At 34.3% G+C, this 13,018-nt stretch overlaps 1 protein-coding gene across 1 annotated transcript; it reads right to left on the bottom strand.

Annotated features, from left to right (window-relative positions):
- Positions 1-3,686: 3,686 nt before the first annotated feature.
- On the bottom strand, positions 3,687-4,301 carry LOC134263872 (transcription intermediary factor 1-alpha-like). Its single transcript, XM_062746234.1, has one exon. The coding sequence runs from the start codon at positions 4,299-4,301 to the stop codon at positions 3,687-3,689; it is 615 nt and encodes a 204-aa protein (XP_062602218.1).
- Positions 4,302-13,018: the final 8,717 nt, after the last annotated feature.

Raw genomic sequence — 13,018 nt, 5'->3', positions numbered from 1 at the left:
CGTAAAACATAAACATTTCATTTAGGATGCACTGTTTTAATTAAAGCTGCCACCTATAACGATGAACTACGTAGTAAAACAACTGCTTTCACCTAGTAGTGTTTCAAGGGCAATAAAAATACATGTTACAAAAATAGCTTCCCCGAAATGCATTTATATATATATATATATATATATATATATATATATATATATATATATATATATATATATATATATATATATATATATATATATATATATCCAAAATTTAAATAGTGTCTCAGTAATCGGATAACAATATTAAAAAATGGTAAAAAGAAAACACAAAAATCCTCAGTAAAGCTTTAGCGCTTTCATTTTCAATCTTCAGAAGCTTATAATAGTATCATAGTAACAGTGATTATGACGTCATGTTAAGCGGAACGTTAAATGTTTATTATGACGTCATAGATACAATATGACAAAAGGACGGGGAAATCACAAGTAATTTATAAAACACTATTAAGTTTTGGCTGAAAAATACTAATAAAATGTTTTTCTTTTTCCCGTCTCTGGATATCAGTGGCACAACTGAGTTTATAGAAAGGGAAAATTCTGAATTGTTTTTTACCACACGTCTCCAGGTGCGAACTTAATTGAATTTGTCTGTATTCGGGTGTACTAATGTGTTGCTTATGTACACGTATGAATGTGTACATAAGCAACACATTAGTACACCCGAATACAGACAAATTCAATTAAGTTCGCACCTGGAGGCGTGTGGTAAAAAACAATTCAGAATTTTCCCTTTCTATAAACTCAGTTGTGCCACTGATATCCAGAGACGGGAAAAAGAAAAACATTTTATTAGTATTTTTCAGCCAAAACTTAATAGTGTTTTATAAATTACTTGTGATTTCCCCGTACTTTTGTCATATTGTATCTATGACGTCATAATAAACATTTAACGTTCCGCTTAACATGACGTCATAATCACTGTTACTATGATACTATTATAAGCTTCTGAAGATTGAAAATGAAAGCGCTAAAGCTTTACTGAGGATTTTTGTGTTTTCTTTTTACCATTTTTTAATATATATATATATATATATATATATATATATATATATATATATATATATATATATATATATATATATATATATATATATTACACCCTAGTTTTATATTTTCAAAAAGTAGATATCCAAGCCTCCTCCAGTCTGTAATCCCTTCAATTTTTTAGCAATCAAACTACCTAATTACTCTCCTTTCTAACATTTTATTTCACAAAATACACACACAAAAAAGAGTTAAATTCTCTGTTTATAAAATATTACCCAGTTCAAATCTGAAAACATTCTATACAGGATATACTGAGCTGGAAAATATCCCCCCTCCGGCCAAGCTAACTGTTCAGTAAATTGTCATTAAAATTAAAGGATTATTATAAATGTACAAAAAGTAATAAAAAAAATACATTTAGCAAAGTTATATAAAAATGAAAACAATGATAGATGTAGTTTCCTTGAAATATCTATTGTATGACTTACATTATTGTTAATAGTAAGAATTTATAGCAAATGTGCAGACTCTACATACAAGAATACTAAGTATAATCAATATTTAATGATTGAATCCATTGATGCTTCTATGATATCTGTTATGAATTCTCTTCATAACGATTCATTTATATTACATTCTGTACTGATACACTTTGACAATTCCTTCCAAGTATCCTACCCACAGTGTAGACTTGTACAGTGACAGTGTGATTGGATAGTTCACTTCAATTTTCTGTCAGCACAGAATTCAAAAACTCCCCGTCAGGACTCGGCAGATGGATCTGTTTGTTACGTGTGTCATTAACAAGGATATTACAGAGGGAGTCACAGGCTACATCAGATGGACAAAAACTCTCTGTCAGGTCCTGTCCACGGTAGACAGACTTGATACGAACAGAGGGAGACATTATCAAAACATTACCTGTAGTGCTACTTGTACGGTTCACAACACAGATATCACTGTTGCTGTTCTGTGTGACTATGTCTGGCAATGTAAACAGTCTGGTCTGACCGTCCTCCTGGTACTCATACTCATGGATGACATCACCTGTCATTGTGACGTGTCTCACCAGACGTCTGCTGTGTGACTTTAATTGTATGGATGTGATTTATTGTCTGTCAAGGTGACCAGTAGTCCACCGTCCATTGACTGACAGATTCCTATTGGTGACAGTGGATCTGTACTGATGACTTTAGAGACAGATCCTGATGGTGAAAGACAATTGATGGAATTGTTGCTAAATTCTGTGAAATAAACATCACCAATATTAGTCAAACACATGTCATTAGCAGTGATATTATATTTATGTTTAATTTCACCTTCTTTGTTTACTTGTTCAGTGTAATGTGAATCCGTTTCTCTTATGTAACACTGATCTTCACACAATGCCTTCAAGACATCTATTGGTTCATCTCCATATTTAAATGAGTTTGTTTCAGTCAAACTAAAATTGTTTAAATCTAGAATTTCTCCAATCATAGTCTCCATCACCTCCTCACTGATTTCTCCTTTACTGTATCTCACTGAATGTTTACAGTCCTTCCTGTATGAATTTTAAAGGCGGATTCCGCCTGGAATTTGGGTGGAATTGAGCAGGAATTGGCAAATTCCGGGCGTACTTGAGGCGGAGACGGAATTTTCAAAGAGTTACGCCTCAGTAGAAGAGACGTCTTACAGGCGTCATTTGTATTTTCCGGGCGTCAATTGGCAAGTTCAGATTTTCCGGGCGTAAAATGGCAGGAAAATATAAACAAAAATTACGCCTGGAACTTTCAGGAGAAGTAAAAGCCTCTGATTGGTCAATTTAATTATCAATTAAGGGTCATTTCAGATAAGAGGTTAAGTTTGAATTTGATCATGAAGGAGGGAGTTTAGTGTGAGTGAAACAGGAAATGCAGATATCTCAATGTTAAGGCTTTTACACTTCTTGAGGATGACACAGTGTCTGCTGGTAGGTGTGATCATGAATATCTAGTACCTGTTTGAGTAAATTTGATTATGATTATGTACAATGATAGTTATAACTGGTTGACCCTAAAATTACTTTAGATATAATTTGAGTTTGTCCTTAATCACATTCTGAGAAATATCAGTCTGATAGAGGCTGCAGTGAGAATCTAACTGTAAACTGCTGAGTAAATGAATTGTATTCAGTCAGTACTAAAATGTTTCAATATAATTATTGAAGTGATAAAATGTACAGGTATTGTAAAAAAGTTTAATTCTAAATACAGTGTCACTCAATCATGGTGGTCATGTTTTAGTGTCTCTAATACACAAATTCTACACTTGTTAATGATATATGTTAATGACCTGTCATTATGTTTTCTTACAGTTCAAAAAGCTAAATATTTAGCTTTAACATTGTAAATCATAATCTGAATGTTTTTCTTTGTTAACATGGTAATTATATAGGTTTTTAGGTCACATAGTATTATATAATAATAAGGACATTCCAGGCGTAATTCTATTCCAGGCGTCATTTTAGTTTCCAGGCGTAATTTTTTTACGGGTGTCCTTTATTTTTCCGGGCGTAGCTCATTTGCATTTTTCGCCTCAAATTCCTGCCCATTTACGCTTGGTTTCCGCCTAAGTTACACCCGGAACCTGTGTATCACCATATATGTAGAGAGACAAACTGACGCCTCTCCAAGTACGCCTCAATTTCCCCTATATTCCAGGCGGAACATTTCGTACAGGTTTATATCATTAACATCATCAAGACCAGCCAGTATTTTTCTCAGTTCCCTGTGGTTGTCAATCAAGCCGTAATCCGACATGGTACTCTTGTTATCCTCCATAAATTTTACCATCTCTTTAAGTTCCTTTTTCTTTTTGTTTAGCTCAGATTTCACTTTATTCAACTTTTTATTTTTCACCTCCAAATTATCTATCAGTCTTTGTTCATTATTTTTCCTTATTTCTGTTAACATGGCTATTATTTCTTCATATTGCTTCTGAAGCTTTTCAATCTCAGCATCACACAAATCTCCATTTTCTGTGATCTGTCGTGGAATTTTCTCTATTTTCTCATCAATTCCAGGCAGATCCTCCTTGATTTTGGTTAGAAAATCAAACAGACCTCTTCTCCTTTGGGTAGCTGCCGTGGGTATAGTGCTCCATTCATGTTCCTTATGATTTGTTTTAGCACACTTACCACAGATGAATTTATCACAGTCCTCACATATCATATCAATACGTAAATCGTGAGTTTTACACATTTCAATATGCTCTTGAGGAGAGCCCAGTGGATATTTTGGTTTACTAGCTGCCATTTTTGTATATATTTTTTTCTACCAACGACCTAGATTTAATGTAAATGTAAGATTCTTTGTAAAGTGGTCTGGACTTTAAACTGATCGATACGTCATTATCGATCGCCTGAAGTTGAACTAAAAATAGAATTCCCTATGTGTAGTTAAGCAATTAGGTCGATTATTTAATAATTTTATGCAAGTTTTATGTATTCGTTCGTTCTGCAGAGTTAAAAGGATAAAAAATATTTCACTTTAATTAAAGCAAAGATCGAGTTATACATGTATATATAATGAATATTACTTTCTCTATTCATTTATGTATAATCTTTAAAATGACGAGTACATACCTGTATACATACATTTCCTTTGAATTTTTTTTTCTAAAAAAAAGTAGAGGTACACATGTACTGTAAGCAATGAGCTCACAAAATGATACCCCCGCCTTCTATATGAATTTAATAGCAGTGTCCATGTTTTGCTATGGGATACCCAAAATATGTTTCGGATCAAAAAAATAAAATAGGAGATGCAAAATGCCAATATGTAATAAAGATTCCCTGAGAGTTTCATTAAATTTAATTCGGTGGTGTAAGAGTTGTACGGACAAGAGATGGGTACCCCAAAGCGTAACAGACAGACGGACGGTCGGAAATCCCGATTTGTATATACCCTCCCGCTTTTCAAGCATGGGGAATAAATATGTTATCTATAATGTTATAATATATATCTGAAAAAAAGAAGAATATTGCAATATTTTTTGCTGAGTAGACGAGGATGAAGTATGTATAAAATACTTGAATTCCAACTGTATATTGTAAATATGTCTTGATATAAATATCTAGTGTTGAATCGAACCGCATGTCCTATAGTGGCTTTCATAGATATGACCTGACCCACTATACTAGCAATTGATTTCACCAGAAAGCATACGTACCCAGATTGAGTCTTAAATAAAATTTCCTCCATACACTTGAGAAGCTTATATTAATTCTCTCTGAGGTTACTTTTAAGACACCGTCAACCGTATCCCATTTAAAACCTAACCATACTATATTTTGCTGTGAGTACCAGACACTTTTGGAATCTGCAATAATAAATCCCAACTCTGTTAAGTCTCTTTTGATAATATCGCTAAGTAGAAACGCGTCATCAAATTTACTACATCCAGCTAAACCATCGTCCAAATACATGACAACCTGAAAACTCAGGGATCTCGAGTACTGAACTACTTTTCTCATAAGTTTTGTAAAAATAAGAGCTGCTGAAGAAATGCCGAATGGTAATATATTGAAAACAAAATATTTGATAGCACCATTGATTTCCCATTGAAAACCTAGATATTATCTATGCTGTTCAAATATTTCAATGATGATACGCTGATTTTAAATCGAAGCTAAATAAAAAATCCCCTTTTTGAAAAATTTCTCTTGCAACTTTAACATCTTCCAACATCTTCCATTCTGAACAAAAAATCGTGAATACAAGCATTGATATGCCTACAGTCTAACACTAAGCGAGGTTTACCTGCTTTGTTGAAAGCAAGAGTCAAAGGATTAACAACAAAAGGAGCATTCCTTACCTGTGTTACGCAACCTTTGTCAATGAGCTTTTGAATCTCGGAATAAACAATTCTAACATTATCCCTAGCAGATTTGTTATTGTCCAAACAAACACTCTCTGGAATAGTTTTAAATGGAATCTTGTATCCGTTTACTATTACATCTAAAATGTACTTATCAGTCTTTATTTCTACCCATTTCGTCAAATGGACATTTTCATCTACTGTGGCCACAAAACGGCGTATATTCGTTTTTCTATCTAAAACACTAATCTTAGATAAAACACTTTCTTGATTACTGCATATATTTTGAGCAATACTATCTAAATTACTTAACTTAGAGCTTGTATCTTTGCTGTTGCTGGTGCATTCCTTTGCCCAATGACCGGCGAAACCGCATTTAAAGCGTGTCCCAGACTTTTTGCTGCCCTCGTATGACGTGGTCTGATTTTGTGCGCTGTTGGACTTCTCCGGGTATGGGTTGATGCATCTGGCCGCTCTCGCCTTTTTGATCCGCTCCTCTTTTAACTTCTTTTCGGCCCTTATTTCTGCTTTCAAAATTCGTTTTTCATCCTCCTCGTCAGACGCTAATTCGTGCTGCGTGTATTCTTGAACGGTGCGCCATCCTGTCTTGGATGAGTCTGCTTATTTAATTAATTTTTGTCGCTGATGAATAAGCTCTATACCTGAGGAAATGCAATTAAAGGCTACTACTGGCTCCCCTTCGCTCAGACCCGTGTTGGCCTCTACCAGCTTGTCTCTAATGTTGTTGTTAAATTTGTATTGAGCCTCATTTCGCTTTCGTTTAAAGAAAAAAGCCTTGTCATTTGCTGTTTGAAGTTTTGGAAGCTGTTGCTCATGCTGTTGTCTTTGCCGTTTCGTTATTTTCTGCTCGAATGATGATAATTTGGAGTCCATTATCTCCGAAACTCGTTGTAATAGCTCGTCGTTCGCCATGCTGCCCGAGAAAAATAGTGCACCGTGCACTGAGTAAGACTGGCTTAGAATGACCTTAACTTTACGCCACTGACCCTTTATACTGGCCTTCCTATGGCCCGTCTTGTATCAATACGCATAGCCATTCAAACACGTTGCTATCATACAACGTTTTCCCGCTATTCTCCGAAACGCGGGAAAACTCTAGTATATGGCCAGAATGACGAGTTCAATTCTCAATCTGGCCTGAAAGTTGAACCTATAAACCATGAAGTTTACATTTTTCTTTCTAATAAATAATCAGTTTGTCCCCTACTTTTAAATAGGATTTTTTAAAAAGAAATTCCTTTACTCCTCGGTACTGTTAACAAAAGTGGCTGAAATGTGTTTTGCTGTTTTTGAGAGGAAAATCAAACGTTGAAAGATAATAGATTGACAGCAGGGAACTCTCGATGACGGTGAAAAACATATAACACTTTATAACATCAGTGGTCAAAGAGACCCGAAGTCAAATATCAACATTTGTCAATAGACTCTGGTGACCAAAAAGGCACATTTTCTCCTCATTTTTTTTACATTGCGCAATGCATTATTCAATCAAGTAAAAAAATTCAAACATAATCAAATGCATATACCTGCCTCTTTTATAACTTCTGGACTTTTGTAGACTGTAAATCATATATTTTTAGGTCTGAAGCTCCATTTCAGCTCTTTAAATCTTACATGAAGTCATTGTTATCTATCGGTATGTTTTTGTGCTCTAAAACCTAATACAATTTAGTAGCAATCCGATTTGCACCTAACTTACCGACAAAATATTTTGAAATGAAGAAATTCGTCCTTGAATATAATGGTCTTTTTTCTCTGTTAATACGGAAATTAAATTTACAAAATTTAAAAATACTGTGTTAATCATTTCCATAGCTCAGTTTTCATTTTTGTACATATTCTTATTAAAACCATGAATAATTCATATTTTTGTCTGGGTAGGGGTTGATAAATAAGGGTTAATTAAAGGCTTCAATCTCTCTGATATCAATGTTTTCACCGAGAAACAAATTCGATTTTTTTCTGTTAGTAACTTTGAACTTGGATTGATATCATAAATCATATTAAATATTTTAGAGAGACTGAGGTTAGATCTTTTTTTATAAACATATTTTTTGCTTAGGGTCTTTTCAATGTAATTTGTGTCCTACTCAATTCGCTATTATTCTCAATCAGTTGATATATAGAATGATGAGGTTTGGAAATGACGTCAAGTTGATGAATGTGTTACGAATTTGGCATTCTCCACTATGGTTATGAATAAATAAACAAGATGTTTCTTGCGATATGCATCGTTAAAATAATGATTCTATGAATGATTTAATGAATGATATGTATTGACATTTATTCTTTATTACTTGTTGTTATTGATTAATGTTATTTGGAATTTATTACGATCTGGGTGCAAATTGTTCACCTCGTTCCGAATTTCCTTCATGTTTTGAGGAATACGCAACGTAAATAAATCATTGACTGCATCATAAATGCAATTACATAGTACCTAATGTGCTTACCTCTGATAATTTGGATAAATAATAAATCCATTCACTGATAATTAGAGTAAAACCTTGTAATCACAATTTGTTTTTCATACTAAGCGGCAAAAGCTATAAAGTACATTCGGAACACCTCTAATGAGTATAATAGTTAAGTGCATCCGAAGTTTTCCAGCTATTTGACGTTATGGCGCCAAATCTCATGCATTGAGTGATTGACGTCACCAAGGTTGTAAAGGCTTTATATACGAGCCCCCAGCGTCTAACGGTCAGACGCCTGCGGTCTCACCCACGGAAAGGTCTACCTGACAGTTAATGTAACTGAGAATGAAAATATTACTGTCTTATTGTTACAACTTGATTTTAGTGAGATTACTGGAATAAAACTAAGGAGTCTTTCAGATTACAGATATTTCAAACATGATGAAAGTTTTGTTTGTTCATTATCAAACTTTATAATATATTCCATTAATTTGAAAATTTATGATTTTATGTTGCCATTTGTATCCTTGGTTTGAGTTTCAAAGATATAACTTGTTTGAAAAAAAAGAAAATATCTGCTATAAATATATTAGAAATATATATTTTTTAAATGTAATGAATATTTCTCTTGGGTTAAGTACTTTGACTCACTGAGAAAAAGTTTGTATCCCATGGGTACTTAATGCTAAAAATGATTATTTCCCATGGTTTTATCAATGAAAAAACTCATTGTCCCATGCCTGTTTGTACCGGCCCCATCATTGTGATAAATTTTGCCTGGTCCCTAAAATAACTACTGTCACCTAGTAGTGTTTCAAGGGCAATAACAATTACAAATCAGGATTGCCAAATATGCATTAATTTTGAAATATTTCCATTTCTAATTTTTTGCTCTGTGATCCTCTTTGAAAGTTACCGGTGTTGATTTCTTGATAATTCTACCGGAATGTAAATTAGGCAGGTCGATAGGCCAGGTGCTGAGGAGGTCTAATATGCATGCAAATCTCGTGCGCATCTGTCTCTGTGTCTGACGCTAAGGAGGTCAAATATGCATGTAAATCTCGTGCGCATCTGTCTCTGTCTGACGCTAAGGAGGCCAAATATGCATGTAAATCTCCTGCGGCTGCCTTTGTGTTTGACGTCAGTGGGCGATGACTATTGAAGTATTGGCATGGGAGTCCTCGTGTAATCTTAATCTATGTCTACATTTTTAAAGTCTCAATCTACAATTTTATTTCTATGGAAATTTTATATGGAAATATAAGGGATCACTGTCTAATTAGTATAGTATGCCAGGGCATCAACGATACTGGGAAACATGGGATAATATGCATAACGGGCGAAGCCAATGTTTCCCACTTTCGTTGATGTTCCTGGCATACTATATTAACTAGACAGTGATTCCTTAAATATCATCCAGTTTAAATTTTTAAACATCATAGGAATTCTAAACAGAATGATACTGCATACAGTGCTGGAAACTAACCCCCGGCCCTTCCACCATCCAAGCTATATTTTAAGTAAACTGTCATTAAAAAAAGGATTTTTACAGTGTATAAATGTATAGAAAGTAATCAAACAAGCTAATTCAGAGAATTCGTGTCCCCCGCATAGGGAAAAAGTCGGCTCCCCCCATGTATGTCAATATGCATATAAAGATTTGATTGCTTATTCTTCATTATGTGTATAGAAAATTTCTTTGTATGGAATTTTTATCACACTGTAATGATGATTTTATAACCTCATAATTTTTTCATTTCACATGCTGAATACTATCATTTAGTTAAAAAAAAAAGTATTTAAAAAAAAAAAAAAAAGTAAGATCGACCGAGATTCGATCCCGGGACTTCTCACTTTGGAAGCGAGAGACATAACCACTAGACCACGGAATCGCTTGACATTTTGCGAAGTATATGCAGAAGTGAAGTCACATACATGTATATATTCATGTTTTCATGTTCGGTATTCTCAAAATTTTACACAATCCATGGTGTTTGATTTATTTAGCCTTTGTTAAACAGTTCTAATAGATGTAATAAGAACACTAGAAACGATCTCGTTGCGAGCAACGAGAGGTCTTCCGTCCGATTCTGAAATAAAAAACGAAAAATCTAGCTGAAAAAGTCGTAAAAAAATATCGGTCACACGTGGGATCGAACCCGGGTCGCCCGCGTGAAAATCCAACGTGCTAACCATTACGCCATCGGGAACACCGCTTCAAATTTTTAAATGCGAATTTCTCGAGATTGGCTTCTTTAATTCTAAAACAAATTACACATTTCACATTCATTTAAGAGTATCTATTAACCCAATAAAAATCAAAGAAAAATAATGAAATACAAAAAAGTTCAAAATTTTGATTTTTTTAATTCGCTTCCGGTAGCGACCGGAAGTACTGACGACACACGAAAAGGACATTCCGCATATCTAGAAGTCATGCCCTATGTTCTCCAACAAGTCTCCAGTTCATATCTTTAGTAGTTCTTTAGATCTCGAACTGACAAAATTTCAATTTAAAATCAGGAAAATGGCCATAACTTGGCACCAAAAGCGAGTTGATCAAAAATTCTTCCAAAATTATCAATGGCATATAAGAGCACATCATCCCTGAAAGTTTGGTGAAAAACCGATGAATAGTTCTCGAGATATCGCGTGCACAAAATTTGTCTAAAAAATAATAATAATAACTAGAAAGTCTGCTATTGCAAGCAATAGCATATGTCGCCCCGTACTGGACAAGACTTTCATTTTTATCATCACTAAAACAATGGTCCATTAGCTAAGCTTGGACAACCATCGAGTCGTATCAGTTCTTTCCGTTGGAAACGGAAGACCTTAATTGGGTACATTCAACTAATTATTTTTAGAATCGGTAGGAGAAGAAAGTAGTGCAGGAAAAAATTACAAGTTCCTAAATTTAGAGACTTGCATAAAAGAAATTGGGCAGATGTACTGAACTGAGCCTCATACTTGTTAATTGGCATTATCTTTCCTACTACACAAGCTTGGCAAATGTAATTTATTAAGAAGATCAGCCGAATTATTTTGTGTATTATAACTCCAGTGAGAACTCTGAAATTTCCATACTTTCACTTTCATTTTTAGAGGTTCTGCCGGAAAACGAATCTGACATGCCACCTTCAATTCGAGCATTTCTGCATTGCACAGGACTGATCTTTGTTATGAGATGATAAATCATGTGTAAACTTTCTCAGTTTAGCGGAATCATGAACATTTTCGGCGCTATGAATGTTTTGTTTACAGTAGTGATCAAGGCTTCGGGCACCTGTAGGAGCGGATCCAAGGATTTATGAATGAATAAAAACTATGGAAAAACGTACCAATTTTCTAATTTATACTTGCACTATCTAATGAAATTAATAATATACAAGTAATAGATATACAAGAAAACGCGAAATGCTAATAAATGCAGCTGACAATCGTTATTTTTTATATAGATAAAATAAAATAATTATAAAATCTAGAGACAAGACAGAAGAAGAAAGAATGTTGGCAAACTATCAAATCACATCAGGAGAACTGAATTTTATGAATGAAACATTTAAAACGTTACTTGTAAGTTGTATATGTTATATCTGTGTATTCTACCTGGCAGTGCGCTTCAAAAGGGGGGGGGGGTCGTCTTGAACATAGTACCTTACGTTTGAACGGTAAGGGCTAGGGCTTTCGTATTTCAAATATGTAATCCTTGTGAAAAGAACTTTTATTGGATACGAAGAACTTTGACCCTTTGACCTAGACCTTGGAGAACACATGTGTACATCTTAACCTTTTTTTCTGTTTCGTTTCTATGGCAACTGTGAGCGACTCATTAAAATTATTTTAAAAGTAGAAATCACTTTGACACATTGCAAGGAATAAACACTGAAAGTTTCAGAACGATTGCTTGCGTAGTTATTGAGAAAATCGAAATTAAAGAATTTTAACATTCCCCTGGTTTCCATGGCAATAATCGATTATTTGAAAATTTTAAATGCGAATCGCACAACTGCAGATACTAATCATTAAAATAAGAAAAGTTTCATGACGAACGTTTAAGGGACCAGAGAGAACACTCGCGGACAAAATTCGTCGCTTTTTACAGGTTTCCATGGCAACGGTAGACATATTGGAACTGAACGACCTCACTGCACAACTACAACCAGTGATCGTCCTTTGAGGAAAGTTTCAGGAAGATTGTCCCAGCCATCTCCGAGAAACAGCCTGGATAAAAAAAACATGCGTACAATATCAATATGTCGTCCCCGACTTCGTTCGGGGCGACATAATAACTCCTGAATTTTTCCATCAATAACTCCTGAATTTCCCCCTTCAATTCGAGCATTTCTGCATTGCACAGGACTGATCTTTGTTATGAGATGATAAATCATGTGTAAACTTTCTCAGTTTAGCGGAATCATGAACATTTTCGGCGCTATGAATGTTTTGTTTACAGTAGTGATCAAGGCTTCGGGCACCTGTAGGAGCGGATCCAAGGATTTATGAATGAATAAAAACTATGGAAAAACGTACCAATTTTCTAATTTATACTTGCACTATCTAATGAAATTAATAATATACAAGTAATAGATATACAAGAAAACGCGAAATGCTAATAAATGCAGCTGACAATCGTTATTTTTTATATAGATAAAATAAAAAAATTATAAAATCTAGAGAAAAGACAGAAGAAGAATGAATGTTGGCAAACTATC

Source organism: Saccostrea cucullata, unplaced genomic scaffold (genome assembly GCF_032062105.1).
Source record: "Saccostrea cucullata isolate Sc308-1 unplaced genomic scaffold, CSIRO_AGI_Scuc_v1 ctg11326, whole genome shotgun sequence".
In the NCBI taxonomy this organism is placed as follows: Eukaryota; Metazoa; Mollusca; class Bivalvia; order Ostreida; family Ostreidae; genus Saccostrea; species Saccostrea cuccullata.
The sequence above is the reverse complement of the archived record's forward strand: the minus strand, read 5'-3'. Positions and strand labels throughout refer to the sequence as shown.

Bases quoted from the DNA above. Each gene is read 5' to 3' on its own strand.
- LOC134263872 (XM_062746234.1), bottom strand. From the start codon at position 4,301: ATGGCAGCTAGTAAACCAAAATATCCACTGGGCTCTCCTCAAGAGCAT.